Below are 20,029 nucleotides of genomic sequence, written 5' to 3' on the forward strand. Positions count from 1 at the left end.
AGACATGCAGCGGGGGGGCCGCGCGGAACGGCCGTTGCGGGCGGCCCCCCCCGCGACACAACAGCGATCCCACAGGGAGGCGGGACAACTAATACCAGTGTTGCCATCTCGAGGTGGGAACGTTAGAGGGTACATCGAGGGGGTGACGAGAGAGAGACAGAAAAAAAAACGTTAAAAACAATGATTCGGAAATATTTTAAAAGGATCCGTCAAAATCGAAGGCGATAAGAGAAAGACTACCGAACTCGCCCCGGAGCAGAGTGGAACTATAATATAGGTGACAGACAGTGAGTGCTTGAAAGAGATAGATGTACGGTAGGTGGCAACACTGCAGAATGTAGGAACAGTTAATAACGAGCAGCAAACCATTGATAGCACTATGTGTACCTAGTGGCGACGGACGTAGGCCTTGCGCACTAAATATATTGAGATCACAGCGTGTCCTTATGTTAGTTACTACGTATAGCTAGCTAGCGGCCGCCGTCGCCGCGCGCAAATATCATTTGCGCGAGCGCATGGAAGTCTGCAAACAGACAAATCTCTGTCGGTTGTCGCCGGACGCCGCCACCAGAGGGCGTGTGCTCAATTTTAAATAATACACTTTTATATAGCACAAACATAGATAAAACAATCACAAATTTGGAAATATAAATACGGTTTTTACAAACTACTGGTGTGAGAAAGTTTCCAGATAACATATGCAATTGCTTTTACCAGTCTTGGGGCTTTATGTCAACACGTTTTTTCTTGTGATTTATTTAGTTGATAGTGTATTACAATGATTTGTTAAAACAACAGTGCATAAAAGCATGCATTTGTTACTCATATTCATATTATTTCTAAAACTCTGACAAAGTTTCAAGACTAGCATGATCATTAAAATGATTCCAAACGAGGAGCACCCCTCTATTATTATCGTTCAGCTTGTCCACAATTCATGATTAGCTTTAAAATAGCATTTTTTGTAAAATAATCTTGTTTTTACAGCGCTCTAGGCCTTCAAAAAAGCGGTGGTATGTTTCATTATACTTGATACTAATAGATTATTAATAGAAATGTCTTAAGAAGCAATAAGAATACTTGTAACGATAAATAATACCATTATATTTAGAATCACGTGCTATTTGCTAACAAGAGACGCGTGGGCGGCGCTCATATTTGTTGATACACAATATTAAATAAAATAATAAACTATGATCCATTAAAAAATTGACAGAAATAGTTTAAAAGCAAGGAGCTATTCTATCTTTAAAGATATTATAGCAGCTATTATTTCAACTGGCAATACTGGAAATGTTGTATGTCATTTACAACTTGCTGTGTTTTGATAAAATTACTGATTACTGATTACTGATTATTACCCAGCACTAATCAAAAATACGCACACATTCATACATTTGACTTTTTTCCGAGTGTCTGTTCTAACAGGTGCTTTCCTGGCCCATTAAGTGACATATACTCCATTTTCTTGGAAGAAATGTCGTATTTGAACATAAATGCTTCTGAACTAGTAAGACACTGCATCCTAGGGGACAGCAGCTTATTCCACTTGTAATCGCTAACATAAAATCTCATACTCCTTCATACATTTGATCACCCAGTATATGCGTTTCGTGACAAATACCTCACTTACTCCTATTAAGATTAATTAATGTATGTAGTAGTCTCATACAAGTGAAATTAGTCAAGCATTACCCTCGCACACCTATACCACTAAACCCCACATAGCTTTAAACCTTAACTTACACCAAGATATTGTCTCAGAGGTGTACTACTCCTACCAAAAACCCCCAATACATTTTCCACACACAGCGCCCCGTCTCACCTTCATAATTGACCTGTCCGTCGCCGTCGATGTCGGCCTCGCGTATCATCTCGTCCACCTCCTCGTCGGTGAGCTTCTCGCCGAGGTTCGTCATCACGTGGCGCAGCTCGGCGGCCGATATGAAACCGTTGCCGTCCTTGTCGAACACGCGGAACGCCTCGCGGATCTCCTCCTCGCTGTCCGTGTCCTTCATCTTCCTGGCCATCATGGTCAGGAACTCGGGGAAGTCTATCGTGCCGTTACCTGGAATTGGCGATATGGGCGAGGGTTAGTTGTGTTTAACATTATTAACAAACATATATTTATAGAATATTATAAATCTAAAGGGCTAGCTCGCAACGGCTCCGCTTATGTTGAGCCGAGAAATATTGAAGATTTTCATTGGTGAAAGCTTAATCAAAATCGGTAAAAAAAATCCTGCCTTAATTATTGGCCAAGTTGTTCGTAATGTTCAATAAGAGCAAACAGATCTTACATAGTAAAGTTTGAAAATTGATAACCTTGTAAATGATAGAGAAAGTAAGAATTTACTTATGACTATGATAATTCTGAATAAAATTCAAATAAACGTACGATAACTAATTAATTATTCACGTTTCCGATAAGTCTATACGAAGCAGACTTTTTGATCTTCGCATATAAGTAGTAAATAATCCGGTTTATTTATAACTGAATATGATAATAAGGTCAAATACACATACAAATACCGAAGCAGGTCCACTATTAACGACCATAACAGTGGAGATCACTCAACACATGAATAAATCAGTAAAACCAGTTACATGCTAACGAATTTACGTGTAAATTTAAATGAATGTTTTTATCGAATTGCCGTCGCTTATTGTTACATTAATTGAAATACTTTAGCACTAAAACATAGTATAATTATTGCTTCGAAATGGGATTATCTATGCCTATTTGTCTTTTTTCGCGTGACGTATTTCTATATTTTCATTTACTTCATTATTACATTATTACATGATTGCAAACATATCGGATACCAATGTGGAGACAATAATTTTACCAATATAAAGGTAAAATTATGAACAAGGCGACCATAGAAAAAAAAGAGTTCTCGTCTCGGAGGCGTTTCAACGTCCAAGGAATATAATATGTAAGTACTACGATAGATTCGTTTTCACGAATTTAAGGTCCACAAGATAGGTGATATTAGTTCGAGAAAGTTCGATTTCCATGGTGTACATAATCTAGTACTTTTAAAATTAATGAATACGATGAAAAGAGCTGCCAGTGTTTACGTAGAGCTCAGTGCTCATAGCTATTTAAAGTGTATGAGAGATTCAAATGTAATTATTTCTCAGCGCACTCGATTAAAATCTTTATGAAAAATGCCATTTGTTCCAATAATAATTCAGAGAAAAATCAATGAGAGGCAATATAAACAGTGATTTCAATCTTCAAATGAAATAAAAATGTCGTTATGCAAAGTTTTGAAGTGAAAGTTAACTGACTTATATCCCTTCTGTTGAACCATCACAAACAAAATTACCAACAAAAACAAATCACATCCTATGCGGGATGCATCATTTCTCATTTCTATCCGGGGGATATTCTTCTATGTCCCATTACTGATTTAAGATTTCATGTCTCCAAGAATATGAAGACATAATACAAGTCGTGATTATTCGGATGCAAATAACGTCAAGATGTTTACTATCTCGCCTATCCAGTAGACAGTGATTGATTTGAATGTACATATACCATATATTATATGGTACAAATCTAAACCTATTTTATATTGGCATACGGTTACGTGAGCGGCAGCGGTTTGCAAAAAGTAATAAAAGCAGATAATATACGATTGCTTATAATAGACATTGATAACACTTCGAAATCGAGCAATTCAGTTGGGCCATGTTGCCGCACATAATCGGCAGTCCCCATGTCCAATACGAATAGAAAAGATAAAGCAGCTTATTGTATACTTGGGCGATTTAATCAGCAACCCAATTTTAGGTAGAACCAGTTTTAAAAGCATGACTAACTCGGTATCCAAATATAATTTAGCAGACAATAAAAAACAGTAAAATTGATTCTATTTCGTATCCCACACACCGTAATTATTCCACCTCCAGATCATATCTCCAGTCAAATGTCAAGTCATCTCATTCGAGCGAAATCTCTAGCAAAACAAGCACGAATAATTCAGAGTCAGTGAACCAACGCGGTCGGGATCGCAAATATAAACATAAAATGAATGAACTCGCATATTATAGTTTACGAGAATCATTACCGATACATCCATGCATCCGAATGTTCGTATCATCACGCTAGGCCACCGCAGCGGAACCTTGATGCTAATAAAGGCCCCACTGTAAACAACGGGTTCAATATAAATGCATTATTTACGGTAAACTGTAACGAACAAAATTTTCCGCTTGACAGCGACACAGTTTCAGGCGTATTTAGTATATACAATCGTTCTGCTTCACCGTAGTTCAGAGCACAAAGGTTTAACGTCGTTCGCGTAATTACGTCCAACTACTTACTACATCAAAGTATTCGCCGACGTACATCAATCAGTAAGCATTTTATCAATTCTAGTAATAGCATTTTTCCGCGGCGTTCTCAAAATCGGATTCGGCCAAACAGACTTCTATGAATAGTGCTAAACACATTGATAATCGCACATCAAACGTTCACCGTTCGGAGGCGTCGTAAAAATAAGTGCAAGTTAAGTTTGGCGACGCTAATTCTGTGGCTAACCTTTCGGAGGCGTTGCGTGCTATTAATAGCCGGCACGTGAGGAGAACTTTCGAGAATGCACACCGCATACCCGCACCGGTTCCTCCCGCTGCTAGGACGCATCTGGCCGATTAGCGACACTGCCCCGGTTAAACGTCTTCCTTATGTTCTACCGAGAAGTGTTACATCGCGGTCGCTGAGCGCGGCCCGAATGATTCCGCGGGAACATGGGATTCATAAAACCTTTTACCAAACGATCCAATATATGCGCTACATAATATGGTGACACACGACTTTGTTCAGAAACAGTCGTTATATTTAAAAAAAAAACGCACAAGTTTATAAATAACAGCAGGAAGTGTTTCTCGATATACGAGTACAATGAGACAGGCAATTTGTCGGTTTATGTCGCAAAACTCAAACAGACGCCAATTTCGCACGACAAAGTCGAATGTTTAGCAAACACAACATCCCTAGCCTCTTTATAGATACAAACAAAAAATTTAACAGTCGTTTTGTATGCTGTGTGTGTAACGACTGTGTATTGTTCACGAACAAAAGCCTACGTTCGCCTTGAACTCGACCGCACCTATATCTCTACATTTCTCTCCATATTTGATAGAACCTGAAATCTTCAATTCCGTGTCCGACACATTTATAGTTTCGTTCGAGGTTAAGTTGAAGGTTGTTATTTAAATTTTATGATATCATTCAGAATATTTGAATTTGGGACATTGTACTAAAAATATCGCAATTACAACGATTTGTGGTGAACCAGCAGTTTAGAATTTATGATCACGAGCTTGTAAATCTAGACAAAACCTCATGAAATTCAATACGTTAGAATTCTAAGCCTCGACGATCATGCGATCGAACATACTAAAACCACATTCGACCACTTATCGTTAGGTCAGAAACATAATACCCAGTGCATACGATGCTTGTTAAACTACTCCCGGTATAAGAAAAACTAACAAACCGAACTCACCAGAGCGCTAAACAAAAGAACTGACTCATTTATAAACAAAATCCGGTACAATGAAGTCGATTATGGCAAATCGAATAATCAAACCGACAATCTACAGCCAATTGAGTAAACATAACATTTCGGCTTAGTCTAATTCTGATACAGATTGTAACAATAATGCTATTCGTAGTCTTATTACCATTCGATTATCATTTACTCGAGAGACAATCGATTCCGACGCTACAATTATTGTAATTGAAGCAAGTTTCGAGCGTGTAAGTAAATATTGCACTATAATTAATGCAAAAACAAGATACATGACTAACTAGGTGATAGATGAGATGTCCCTGTTGAACATTTTGCGTCAGCCTGACTTAGCAGTAAACACACACATCATCACAATCTGTGGCCTGACAGATTGTGTCTAACGATGCGAATTTGTATGAGATCATCCACAATGTCCAAATTGGAACACAGTTCTTTTTATGGCTAGTTGTGCATAAATCTCAGTAAGCAATAAGGTGCGCAGAACGACGTGGAAAAATTAAAACGAAATGCTGTTTGTCTGTCTCAAAATACGAATAATTAAACTTCGATAAATAGCGATAAGAGGGTGATAAGATACGTTCAGATTATGAGGCGGGTAAACTTCATTTGCTAGTCATTTTAGGGGTTTTATCGCACTTTTAATATGTGAAATTAATAATGACATATCGCGAGTACGTTCCGTCCGACACGTAGTATGTACTTAATAGATATCTGCATTAAATAATTACATATAATCTATTGGCCTTGGTACAGCGATAGTATACGATAACAATGCGGCGATCGAAGACGAAGCCTTAGCAGGCGAGGACGCGTGACTCAAAATGACGTCACAGCCGGAGGTTTTTGCGACGCTTCCAACGGCCGCATACCTAGCAAAGTGCGTAATTTATCAGCTCGCACTTGTTTGTAATCGCTAAGCTATTATACTCCTTATCGTGTTTAAACAGTTCTACCTATTATTAAATATTTGAATTTCGAGCGATACGAGAGAACTAACTAACTGGCAGTAGGGCACAAGCTAAGTGAATAGCGCTGTATTTAAAGAAGCAATAAAGCTTTAATGTTCCTGAAAGCAACACAGCGATCGGTAAACAATCCGAAAAAATGTAAATAAATTAGAGCGCCGCCGATCTACAGCTTTTGTCACAACGCCAGCGCGTCGAGTAAGAGTAAATACGCTGTTTGCAGTAGTAGGGCTGCCAGAACTCGTGATAACAAATCACCGCTAAATTGTTTTATTTATTGAATTTAATATTTGATTTCGATAAGGACATTTAACATCTACCTGAAGAAAAAGGTGAAGGTGTGACGTGCTAATTATTACTGGTTATCAAAGCTCATGCTTTTACACCGTGACTTCAATTATCATCAATGCATTTGATATCTCACTATCATTTTACTTATTTTTACACTCGCCCAAATCAATAATTGAAACAGACTTTAGAAATGTAATTATCAAGAGATAAATCGAAACACACGTCGACCCTAAGGAAATGTATCAGGTTGGGGCGAGGCGGGCACACGCGCGGCTATCGCGACAGGCTCGCTGGCCGCAAGCCAACCCAATATGCAAATTCATTTGCAATCCGCGCCGAATGCAGACAACACTCGATTAGATAAGTGCGTTGTCAACACCGCGCTTGGCAGTCGCATTTCTAACCAAATGGAGCGCCTGTGCACACATTTTTTATATCCAACTATCGGAACAGATTTTCGATGTGTCGACACAACAAAATATAGATAACTACAATACTAGCCTCTAATTTCAAATTATACTGATTGGGATCAGAAAATGTACCCATTGTTTAATAACACAACATAAATTAGGTGAACATGAAGTCTTCAATATAGATTTACGGAAAGAATCTTTTGAAGCTTCTTTGTATGTATTACATTACGATACTATAATGATTCCTATGCATGTACATCACTACGTTCAAATGTGATTAATCTAAAATAGAAAGGAGCTAAATTTGTCCGTGATTCAAAATCAGAAAGGGCACACGATGCGCGAGCAATTAGGACAACAATGGGTCAGCTATTTGAACGCTCGCGACTCGCTCCTCGAGAGACATCACTGGGTCGATCGGTACGGTTGGCGCCGGCCCAACTTTTCACCTATAACATCTTATATCGATTTTCCTCAAACAAATTTGATTTGTCGCTGCGAGATTCGTTAAGACAATTGTACATAAATCTCTATTTGAAGCTAAAACATTCACGAGAGATTTTATCGACCACTAATTGAATAAACGCGTCAAGTCGCCGCCAATTTTGTGGTCATCAGTAAAGCGGTACTTTATCTTATTTATAACGCTTGTAATTCAGAGACAAGCCAGAGCCATCGCAGATTCCTCGCGCGACTTATATCCGTCCAAATTATATAAACCAGCTATTGTAGCGCTTGATGAACGGTTATTAGGAAGGAAAAATAAGCCACTGCGGGTGACACGGGTCAAATAAAACCACAAACGAGAGGAAAATAAACGGTCCCTCCACAAATTGCCTGCAAAGGACTAACGACGACAGCGCGAACTACATAATAATGAGCCGAGAAAGGTCAACGTTGATGTATGGCCTGTCTCTATTAATACATAGTCTGCATGTGTACCATTTAGTTGTTTAAGATTTTGGCGATGTACGATACGATGCACGGGACGTATGACGCCGTTGCTTTACAACATTTCAAATGGAAAATAATGGAGCAGACGGTATGATGTTACGCTCCAAAAACGACCTCGATCGGTTCCAAGTGGATCGATAGCTGAGCGGGTTATTTGACCCGCTTCTAACCTATTTTTATTGCAATCCCCGCATAGAACTGGTGCACCTCACTTTAGAGTTGCACCAATAAATCACAACGATTCTATGAGGCCATATTGTCAATTACAATAATAGAATTGCTGACAACTGCAATTACGCCAATCGTCATCATGTTGTACTCTTGACCTCATAATACGTAAGCGCACCGGTGGAGGGAATCGATATTTCGATACGGTGCCACAGTGTGGTACGAGCCGGCTGTGGATAAATCAATAAATGGAGCTATTGTGGGGTCGAATGGGGTCGAGCGGAGCGCGAGACGCAAATCGATCTTAACGTAATTAATAATTGACGGCTTGTCGAGCACTCAGCCGTGGAAATACAGTGTGGAATAGCTTCTTTTCTGACCATTTCTGTACATTTATTATATCAATACGCTATTATTTTCTTGCATGTGTTCAGAATATTTAATGAAACTATGTCAAGCAGTTCTGAAATGCCGCGGGAATTCAGTTGACGTTGCTAACGAACGCGACACGTGTCTGTCTGCGTATCGATCGCCAGGCTTTACCCTCCCCTCACCTTCAATTTAACCACCATATGCTTTTAATTTAATATAAAACAAAGGTCTCTCGGGACTTTTTCGCCAGTTCCACGTAGTTTGAATTTATAGCTGAACAAATTAAATATAGTCGATGATCTAAGTATGCGGTCATCAGCTTCAAAATGTGGTGAACAATTCTGCGATAAGCATTAAACTTTTTATAGCATCTGATATCGTACTTTGTAACGTGTATGTGCTGCACATCTAATGAGAAATGTTTTTTCCGTATGACGATAGGTCCAGAACCGATTTTCCGTTTAGAAGCAGCATTGTTCCGCAAATAGCATTAGAGGAGAGCGGCGCGGCGGTCGAGCGGCCGTCTCCCTCGGACAAGTGAACGACTTCTTATCGCCGCTTGTGACATCACCATTAAAATTACGATTCAACAGTAAACAATTCGGCTATTTTTCACGAACGAGGTTAAACCGGCCATTTGTTATAGACCGCGAGTGGAGGAAATCGATATTAAACATTAGTGGGTGAAAAATGTAAACTGAAACGCCAAATTTATCTTTCGTTATTCTGTTATACCGCTACAAATTGGTTGCATCGAAACCGTTTTAGCGATGATGCTTTATTGCTGATAAAAAGGCACTAAGCAGAGGAATTTATGCGCAGTTAAGTGGGCCACTGCACTTCCTCGTATCAAGCATGCCCTCATCATTTCGCAACATGGTTGCGAGTGATATTCCCGAAATGTACCAGCAAACTGCAATCGGAATGCCATAAAATCGCGTGTGTTTGAAGAGCGGTCGGGTCAATGGAACTTGCTTCCAACAAAGAAACAAAGATCTTTAAATAAGCCTATTCTAACATTTATGATTAAAAATCACTGTTCAACATTCAATTAATAATTGTGTGTCAATTAAATGTCAGGATAGCAGCCCTGAATGCAGATCAGACACACATAAAACTCTTTCTATATTGGTTGCTTGTAAACTTTCTCACTGGTCTTCCATAGTATCGAAGCAATGTTACACAAGTAGGCACATCCATTGTTACGTCAAATATTCTCTCGTTCGATTCCCGTAAATTTCTCAAGGCTACCTCGCACATAAATTGGAAACGATTCGTGTGCTTTTTTGAAATATTGCTTGCTAAGATTGATAGCAAAGCTAAACATTATCTGGAAGCTTCATATTTTATTAATTTATCTGTGGATAAACACAAACCCGATGCATATAAAATAATCGATACAAATTCGAATAGTACATTAAAACACTTATACTACACAGACGTTCAAACATTGGATTTTAATGGAAACTTGCCCAGTGAATGATAATTGCTTATGGGTAAATCAATATTTACGATCAGAAATTAAATAACGGCCGTGGACTATAACGATATGAACGACATCTAGCATTCACGAAATAATGTTCTCAGAGAAGGATATAAGTAGCCTTAGCCATTGCAGATCCTATCTGTATAATAATTTCTATTCTACTAGATTCTACAGATTGATATTTGTTCTCGGATAAATAAACATATAAAGGGTTACGGGCAACGATTTGTGGCACTCTGCCAAAATTTATAATTTTTGACAAACTTTAACAAGTAATGCCCATTTAAATGGCCAATAGACATCACGAGATCGTCGTGAAAATAATTTAATACAGCTTATATCAACCACAACTAAAACTTTGAACGTTTTATATCTGAAAAACAGCGCCGTGGTCAATTACAGTACTTTGTCAAACGCAATAAGGCAGAACAAAACAATACTGCGCTCGGATCTTTCTGGATTCATCGAGTATCTGTACAGGATAAGACGAACAGGAAAATATGGATGCCGGTTATCTGAAACTCCTTCCTGTGGCCGGCGAATTAATCTGCAGAGGCCGGAGCCAGCGGATGTGGAAACTGACTATTGTTATTCCGCACAATCTATATGGAAAAACATTACCTCACAACGCACCGAGCCAATGCCGTCATCATTTTTCAATCGTGATAATTAAAAATTCCATAAATAGGTACATCGCGTTTGAATAATGTACATACGCCATCAATTACGCTTTATTATGAACATTTTTGTTTAGCTTCTGCGAGATTGTTTTTCATCTGCTGTGCATAAACAAATTGACTTATTACTACATGAGCGACATAAATTTTCTAGTACTCATATTTTGTAAATTCAAAATAAAAAGAATTGAAGCTAAGTACAAAATATATTCAATTATATTCAACGGAAAATGATGGATTCGGTACCGAGAAAAATATGAGTTATTACCGTCATTTTGTTCTTGTAGTCTCACGAAATACCAACGCTATTTAGTGTTAGCTAGAACTGCATCTTGTAACTACGAAAAATCTAAAAGATTCATATACACTGGGCTATCAATAATGATTGCTACTAGCAAGACGATCCGTTACAATTGGAAGACAAACATTCGACAATTTTAAAAGTATTTTTATATTCGCCGTTTCTTTAGAGACTCAAAGCGAAAAGCGACCACCAATAAACAAGCAGAACACGAAACATCCTACATCCTGTAACTTGAACCCATTCCAATCGTATAAACAGTCAACACAGGCAATTATGAGTGACAAGTATCGCCAGCGCGGCAGTTCCGTGTTGCAACAAGATACAGTATTACGTGGCGAATATAAGAGCAATTGTCATGTTAATTGGCGGGTCTCACGGCCCACTGTTGGTAGTATATAAAGCAATAATAAACAAGGATCCGCGACTGATCCCGCCATGTGCGAGTTGCCACACATTGATCACTCGTATTTCTCATTAACTCGCCCAAGGCTATGGTTTTGCCAAAATATTAACAATATTGATACGTAACACAACCGCGAGCAGCTGCTGTTTTTTTTTTTTTCATTTTTTTATTCAGGCTAGCAAGACAGATTTAAATTGTGCTTAATATTTGTAGCATTCTATCACTATAAAAGAAAAGAGTAAGACTCCGTTTTTAGCATTATTAATGCTTTATTATTCAAAGCGCTTAATTAATCGTGAACCTATCGTAACGTACCAAATACCAATTTGTACAAATAAATATAAAAAACACGCACGCGCGTAGTTTGCCTTGTTTCTTCTACATTCTAATCTATGTACGCTATTTTGATACTTCCCGCATTAAATTAACACACAATTATTAGGAATTATAAACATTGGGAATCTAAAAATTAAACATTACAAAGTGTGTGGATGAATTTTTGATGAATCGCGCGATCCTCCCACAGTAGCCGGCGTTAATGATAAATGTTCGCGGCGGATAAACACAAAGGAACATCTCGTACGTTAAAAATATTTGCAAACCTATAAGCGATGTATAACATCGCGCCGCGTCCGAACTTTGAAATTTATCCGCAATCTTTTGGCGTCGTGGAAGTGTACATTAGCCAATATGAATTTATTACAATATGCGCCAAGATTTCAGACAGGTGAGTGTGTATCAGCTATAAATACGTATTAATCGTCTATTAATATTGTATCGAGTTGTCGAGATAAGGCGTCGTATCAGGGTCGTCTCGAGACGCGCCGCTCCTACATTGTAAACAAAAACGAAAATAACGCAGTCACACGCAAAACATTTATGACAACAAAAGGTTGAAGATTTCATAAATAACACGTTCAGCGCATAAAACGCGGATGTCGCTTTAATTGCAAACAAGGTAGTTAGTTATATATTTAATATCAACGCTGAAAAAATAAAGGCATTACAACATTTGCTCAGCGATAACTGTATCGCGATTTCGTTTGTTCTGCACAATTTGTTTAGGCGTACGTACGTTAAGCCCGTATCATGGTACACGAAATATCATGTGATATTAAGGTGTATTTAATTTGTATTTTGTGACGTTTTGTTTATAAACGGCGATAGTTGGCGCGTATTTGGGGCTTAGCGCAATCATCAGTGGGCCGGGGTGATGATACGCTTCACCCAGTGTTTACGTTAAGGAGTGTAGTAAATAGGGACGTTACGAAACTAAGGGTGGGTGAAGGGAACTCTGCCAGCGGCGCGATCCTCGCATACCTCGGACGCCATTCATCACGCAACCCGAACGTTCAACACATAATATCATGTTCGCAGTCAGTACATGTGATTTCTTTTGTTTAATGTTAATGAAGACATTTAGACGGGCGATAAATTCGTCCCGAGTGTTAACACTGCCAGCGCAGTACCAAAAATAGAAAAATATCAATCGTAACGCAATTTGCAGGCGCAAGTACGGAGCAGATTCAAGTCGCATATACTAAAATACAGTAAATACGATCAAACCAATTATATTTTGAAACATTGTTATCCTTATTTACAGTCTCACTATTTATGATGAATAAATTTTCGAACAAATTTGTCGCTTATTAAACGGGGATTCAGTGTGTGTATGTATATTTAGCACAATCGAGGAAAATATGATAAGCCTTCGAACAAACCAAATACCTAAAACATTCGGAATTTCCATCCGACCATTCGAAGGGGCAACTAGAGTCGGCACGGCACAATACGAGTTCTATATCACTTGACCCCATCTTACCCAAAGAGGCACTGATAAATGGCTCCGAGCCGCACAAATTGTGCTGTAAATCTACCCGCAACTTCACACAACTTATCAAAGCCTCCCCATTTGCAGATAAATCCAAGAGGTCTCCATTATGCAGATGCGGCAATATTAACATCTTGCGTGCCCGAAATGTACACTCTCAACAACAACACATACGAATACGAATATTTTTAATTCACAACGAGAATTTTTAGGCATTTTCATAATGCTATTGAGCTATTCTGTCTCAAACCATATAAATATTATCCAATAATAAATAGACAAAAGATCAATCGCAAACTACTCAAAATAAAGTGCAATTCAAAGATTTTCTTTAAAGCATTGCCAGATTTCTTCCCAGTCTTCCATTTTCATTAATTGACGACGAATTAAACTAATACAGCAGGAACAATGTTATTTTAAAAGCTACTTTTAAGCTTTTAAGACATAAAATTTATGTGCTCGCCTAAAAATTTCAACCTACAAAAATTATTCCGTATCTTAATTCTTAATTACATACTTTGGATTTTGGAACATATGTTTCTTATTTAGGACAGCTGATGTTAAGTGGTCACCACCGCCCACAAACACTGTCGGCGGCAGGACATATAGTGCACGACATCAAACGCAAAATGTACCACAGCTAGCCGACAATTGCGCCGGCCGGCGAGCCGTTATCGCGGTATGTAGCGATAACATTTCGATTACACCGATAATGGGCCACAACCGGCTGCGTTATTGAACCCGCGGCACGAGGTTGGAGTGACCGTCACACCAATGTGAAATAATTGGAAAGTGAACGCGCAACTACTGATTACAAATGAATAACAGAGAGTTTAACATTAAAGACATATTTTTACGAGTATAATACTCACGCATATATTTTTGAAATTCAATTGCATCGTAAATATCCTTCCTCTACTTTTATATTTAATTCTAAAAGATGTGTTAATTACAATTAACATACTCAACAGCTTGAACTTAATTTCTTCGATTCCACTAAGTAATTCATTCATATCAATGATTTAATTTTAATGCGATTTGATAAGGGCAAGACGCTAACCAGACTATCCTAGTATGGATATGGATACACGAAAGCGATCAACTTACCGTCCGCGTCGACCTCATTGATCATGTCCTGTAGTTCCGCCTCCGTGGGGTTCTGTCCTAACGACCGCATCACGGTGCCCAGCTCTTTGGTGGTAATGGTGCCGTCGCCATCCTTGTCGAACAGTGAGAACGCCTCCTTGAATTCGGCGATTTGTTCTTCTGTTAGTTGATCCGCCTGCAAGATAATATCACAATTCATTGATGGCACATTGTTCCAATTTGAACATTTTTCAATACATGTATATATCTTCATTCACACAGAAGATCACATAATTGATATAACAAATGTCCTTAAAGTTAATACATAAATTTATTTATTTATTTATGCCACCATAGTCACATACATTAGATACCTACATAGAATTCTAAATTACAGCTTTTATTGTACCGATTTACAAATCACACTAAACTAAGCTCCAAATATGCAAAGATTATCCAGTTGGTAAATCTAGTTATAAGCACCATCTGGGTCTTATACAAGTATGAATTCCTATTACACTCAGATTACACAAGACTCGAGGTTTCAGAAGACAGACAATGAGTGAAAATGTCTTATTCCTCATTAATGTTTCCTTGAAAACATTGTTCAATATTAATATTATGTATGTAATAACACTGATATGATCATCAATCAGGATATGATATAAATCAGCAAGATTCCAAATATATATCAAAGTTATCAGCATTGATAACCATCTTTACATGTTATGAATAACAAATCCATATGAGCTACAAATGTGCATACAAGGTTTCATATATGTATAGTTTATACAATGTGGGAAAAATTTGTAGAAGACAAAAGAATAAATAACAAATTCATCTTGTAACAAACATTCTATTGTATTGTAATATTGTAATATATTATAAAAACCAATTTACATACCACCGTAACAACCATTGTGAATTGTGTAAGAAATGGCAACAGACTGAATGAATAATGAGCTATAAGACGTGAAAGATAAGATTATTACAAGATAACTTTATTGTTTGCTGTGTACACGTCACACTGCGGGCTACATGTGTAGATATCATTTACTGCATTATTATAAATATTATCATTCTAACATATTTATTTGATATGATTAAATATATCACTGTTTTAAGATAGTGTTTTTACATATGAAATATTATTCTCTGAAATATAAGAACATGTTTGAATGATAACATGTGATATTTATTTTGATACTGTAAGCATACATTTTAGCTCCAATGTCTGTATAATTTAAAATAAAAAAAAGAAAAAAAAAAGAATTAAACTCTAAATATACCTACATCTTATAAACATAGTCATCAGTATTATTATTAAACATGATTACACTAACTTCAATATAATTTAAATCACCAAGTAATTTACTGATAATGCTTTTAACTGTAATTTTGATAATGCTATCAGTGAGATTACAATTTTATGAATCTTATCAAAATTTATCAATATTAAAATTTTGTTTGATAAAGACTAAAAATTTATAGTATAATATGCTATATTATCTTATTTTTGCTACAAGATCCTAAAAATTCAGTTAACAAAACATAATTCTTTTACTTTAGTCTGTATTAAAAAAAGTGAATGGTATAAATGATAGTGCCAAACAGAGTCACAGTAACAAAAGCAAAAAGAAACAGTGTAATAATGTTCATCAGTTTGTAAACTCTTTTTTAGGTGACAAATCATATACAACACACTTGTCGGACAATTCAAATCTAACAAACATTATCTTGAATCTTAATTTATATGGAAAGCTAGGTACTTTCATGATACGTTACACCATAGTAACTATATCTAAAACAGCTATCATACTATACACATCATCAAGATGTTTTAATCCGATTAGTGTCTATATAAATAAATATTATCAATTGAAAACAGGCTATTAAAACACTTAAGATTACAAATATTACAGCTACGTGTAGCTGGCCTATACCACACCCATGTATCAATAAACTGTATCTTTAACAAATATTTTACTTCTATGTCAATTTATACTCGTTCAATAATGTTTAAAATTGTTTTAACATGATTACTTAACGTTTGCTCATAGCAGTTATGAAATACCTTCTTACTGGATTGGTGTGATATTAATTTTTTTATTTAGAACATAGTTATGGTTAAACTTATTTTAATTTTCTTTAACTTAAAACCTTAATAACTAATTGTTATCTGTTGTAACTAATTGTTATTGTATTGTGGGACTGACATATTTAAGCAATTTATTTTTGAAGATAATATTGTAGTATTCCACATAAAATTGCCAATTACACAATTACTAGTTACTAAAATTTATAAGAATGTAAGGTGATATAGACATTGAGCTATTCATTGAACTTTATCAACAGACATTTTGATATCGCTAACTGAGTTCAGGCAACAATTAAAACTGAAATAAGCAAATTAATTTTACATTGGGCATGTATCAGTAAATCAAACATTAAAATTTTGAAATTGCATGAATAATACATTGATGTTTGACATATAAGATATATTATTTATGTTAGTACAACGGACACTCGACACAATAAATAATGCATAGACTCCTAATAGTTGCCCCATTAACTGAACAGATAATAAAATATGAAACAAATTAACATTGCACTAAAGCTAGCCATTCACACAAGTATGAAATTTGAAGTTTCAACTTAAGCATGATTAAATACACAAAAACAGTATAAATTAATTATAAATTTCAAGGTAAGAACTAAAAACCAGTTATGACTGTATAAATAACTGGTACTTTGAGATACTTTAAGAAATTTTTTAAAGTTATTTCATAATACCAATGTATTGACATAGAAGTTGTTGATTAAGAATTGAAGCCAAAAATTCATATATATTATCATCTTGAAATGTTTTGAAATTTAATTTGAACTGCAGTATATGAAAACAAAATATAGAATTTAAAACCTTTTCTTTTCAAATTGAAATAAAGATCCAGTTTTCCATTGCAAACAGATGAAAAGGCAACTACTGAAAGTAAACTGGGGCTTATATCTGGTAAAAGAAGACACCAGTGCTATAATTGAATTATGTGCTTCATAAGGCTTCCTTTATCATTACATGATTATGACGAATTTTTTAATGTTCCACAAAGACTAAGGTAATACTTTCAAATGTTGCAGTTATTATTGTTTTTAAGTCACTTAAAATAAAACTTTTACTCAATAGAAACATTATCAGGTAAAAGAATCATGCAAATTTAAGCACATTATTTGTTTCATTATATTTTTCACATATAAACTACTCACCATTGGCTTAGTTGAAAGTAAATTTCGATTATAACTAATGGAAGTAGAGAAATCAAGTTGCGTACGGGTATGAAAACCGGCGACTGGCTCGATAAGTGCCGTCGGGTTGGACGTGGTTAGCTTACAATATTAACTAGAATGTGTCACACAGTTAAGTATTTAACGAAGAAAGCTAACGGAACTAGTTTATTGAATTGCGTATGAAAACTTAAGCGAGAATGATGAGTCAACGGGCGTTTGACAGGTGCGCCCGGTCGATCGATCGGCGACAGTGGGGCGCGACACAGTCTCAAATACCAACAAATGATTCAAATTCTTCCTCACAGCGGTTACCCATAAAGCCCACAAAGTCCGTTAAAAACGCTTCAAATTCAATGAAACGTCATCTAGCTGTCGGCAACACCTAACAAACTATGGCGACGGACGTTTCTCGAGCTATCATAACGGTAACCAATGGGATTTTGTTGTCAAATTGCACTTCTGCCCCTTTACCAGCATCCGAAAGTTCTCAAATATATCCTCTTCATAGCTTCGCCTATGTACTCATTCCGCAATGCGGTAAAAAACGGCCATCACAATAATAATGGAGGCCGTCATCACTATAAACACCGATAAACCGAAGCTCCGAAATATACCCTAGAATAGGTACAGGACGCTTCCTAGAAAACACTTCCGGCTTTTTTTTGAAGAAAGGACACTCACCATAGTCGATTAACTTGGATTATCAGGAGCTACACTAAAAAAATCACAGACTACGCCGCAAAGCGACCACACAGACCGACGGTTGAACGAATACTGCCGCCCTCAGTCGCGCGAGCGGCCGCGCCGGGAAACTCGCGACCGTGCGCCGCGCGAATCGTTCGTAATCGTTCAATCGAATCGCCGCACTGTCATGACCGGTACCGATTCTTATTCGTTCACGACAACTTTTCGTATCGTTGCGTTTTGTACATGCAAGTCCATGTCTCGGGACGCACGGTAAGAGATTAGAGCGGATCCGCGAAGGATAGTCGGTTTTATATTGGGCGGACACGGTGGCATGAAGCGGCTAGCGGCGCGCGCCGATTGGGCGTCCCATACCTGCAATGCGTCACTGCGGCGCGCGCGCGAACTGGCTACCGCCTGCCGGCCGCGGCCGCTGCGCCACGCCGCACCGCGAACCGGGCACGCTGCCCCAGTTCAGGCCCGCCTCACCCGCCGCGCCGCAGTGCCGCCCGAATAACGAGATATCAGCTGGCGGGAGTGCGCAGGCTTCCCGCCGTCGCCGGTGCCCTTATCTTGTCAATGCGAAATACGCATCCCTCTAGACATCACAATGCAATTGTTTTATAACATAAAATTATTCCTGTTGTTACGTGCTCTAAACTGATGTCATCCTAATTCTTTAATGTGGAAAAAACAAAGGCAAAGCCAAAGACAAAACAAAGCCTATTCGATACCTAAAATAATTTCTTGTTATCATTGAATCACAACATAGTCAACAAGATTACTGAAAAGTAAAAAGTATGTAATTAAATATTTTCCACTGACGCAACTTTCCAAACGATAAAATATGAATATTCATATTTTCACTATAGTTTTAAAAGTTTTAATATTATCTTATCTTGAGAAATTTTTAAGTATAGGAAGCTAGGTACCTGCATGATTTGCTTTATCTGCAAAATATTATATCGAAGAATATTCACAAATTAGTTGCATTGAGTGAAAGGTATAATAATCTGAAGAAAGCTATATAGGTAATAATAATCTGAAGAAAGCTCAATTCAAACATTCTTAACAGGCGTTAATTATTATAATCGATTATTCAATATCGATTTTTGCTTTCTGTGGCTGTAATGATTTGACAAGAAGAAGTGTCATTCAGTCACAAATCAAATGACAATATGATAATGGCAGTTGGCAGTTGCCACCCTAAAAATGTCATCGACCCCGGAGATGTTCTAACAACTTATGATAATGTTTAACATCTCAAATGTGAAATGAAATGATTCTGTGATGATAAATAATTATATTAAATATATTGTTTAGCTAGAAGAATTTCTCGAGTAGTGCACACAAGACATTCTTGTGTATATTGGAATTCTTGCCGCCTTTGGGTTCTGAGATATTATCGAGCGATTCATGTGCCAAAGAAAATGCTTTATAAAAGCGTTGGAATTTATTTTTAAATATACAGATAAGCTTGATGCTGTAAGCTCGGTTCTAGCAGTTTTAATATAAAATTGTTAAATGAGCATTTCTTAAGAAAAGGATCTGAGCGAGAAAATGTAAT

The 20,029-nt window shown here is 37.1% G+C and overlaps 1 protein-coding gene across 2 annotated transcripts in view; it reads right to left on the reverse strand.

The window, feature by feature from the left end:
* Window positions 1–18,729, reverse strand: part of LOC119833779 (calmodulin) — a 20,295-nt gene extending 1,566 nt beyond the window's left edge. The window contains exons 1-3 of one of the 2 annotated variants that reach the window (XM_038357958.1): window positions 18,460–18,729; window positions 14,518–14,692; window positions 1,826–2,068 (exon numbers count right to left, since the gene is read on the reverse strand). In XM_038357958.1, the coding sequence (XP_038213886.1) occupies window positions 1,826–2,068; window positions 14,518–14,692; window positions 18,460–18,462 (421 nt within the window). In that variant the 5' untranslated portion in view covers window positions 18,463–18,729. Of the gene's footprint in view, window positions 1–1,825; window positions 2,069–14,517; window positions 14,717–18,459 lie in introns of those variants that run through there. The other variant, XM_038357957.1, reaches the window with a different exon arrangement.
* Window positions 18,730–20,029: the final 1,300 nt, after the last annotated feature.

The sequence above is a fragment of the Zerene cesonia genome, chromosome 18 (assembly GCF_012273895.1).
Source record: "Zerene cesonia ecotype Mississippi chromosome 18, Zerene_cesonia_1.1, whole genome shotgun sequence".
Taxonomy (NCBI): Eukaryota; Metazoa; Arthropoda; class Insecta; order Lepidoptera; family Pieridae; genus Zerene; species Zerene cesonia.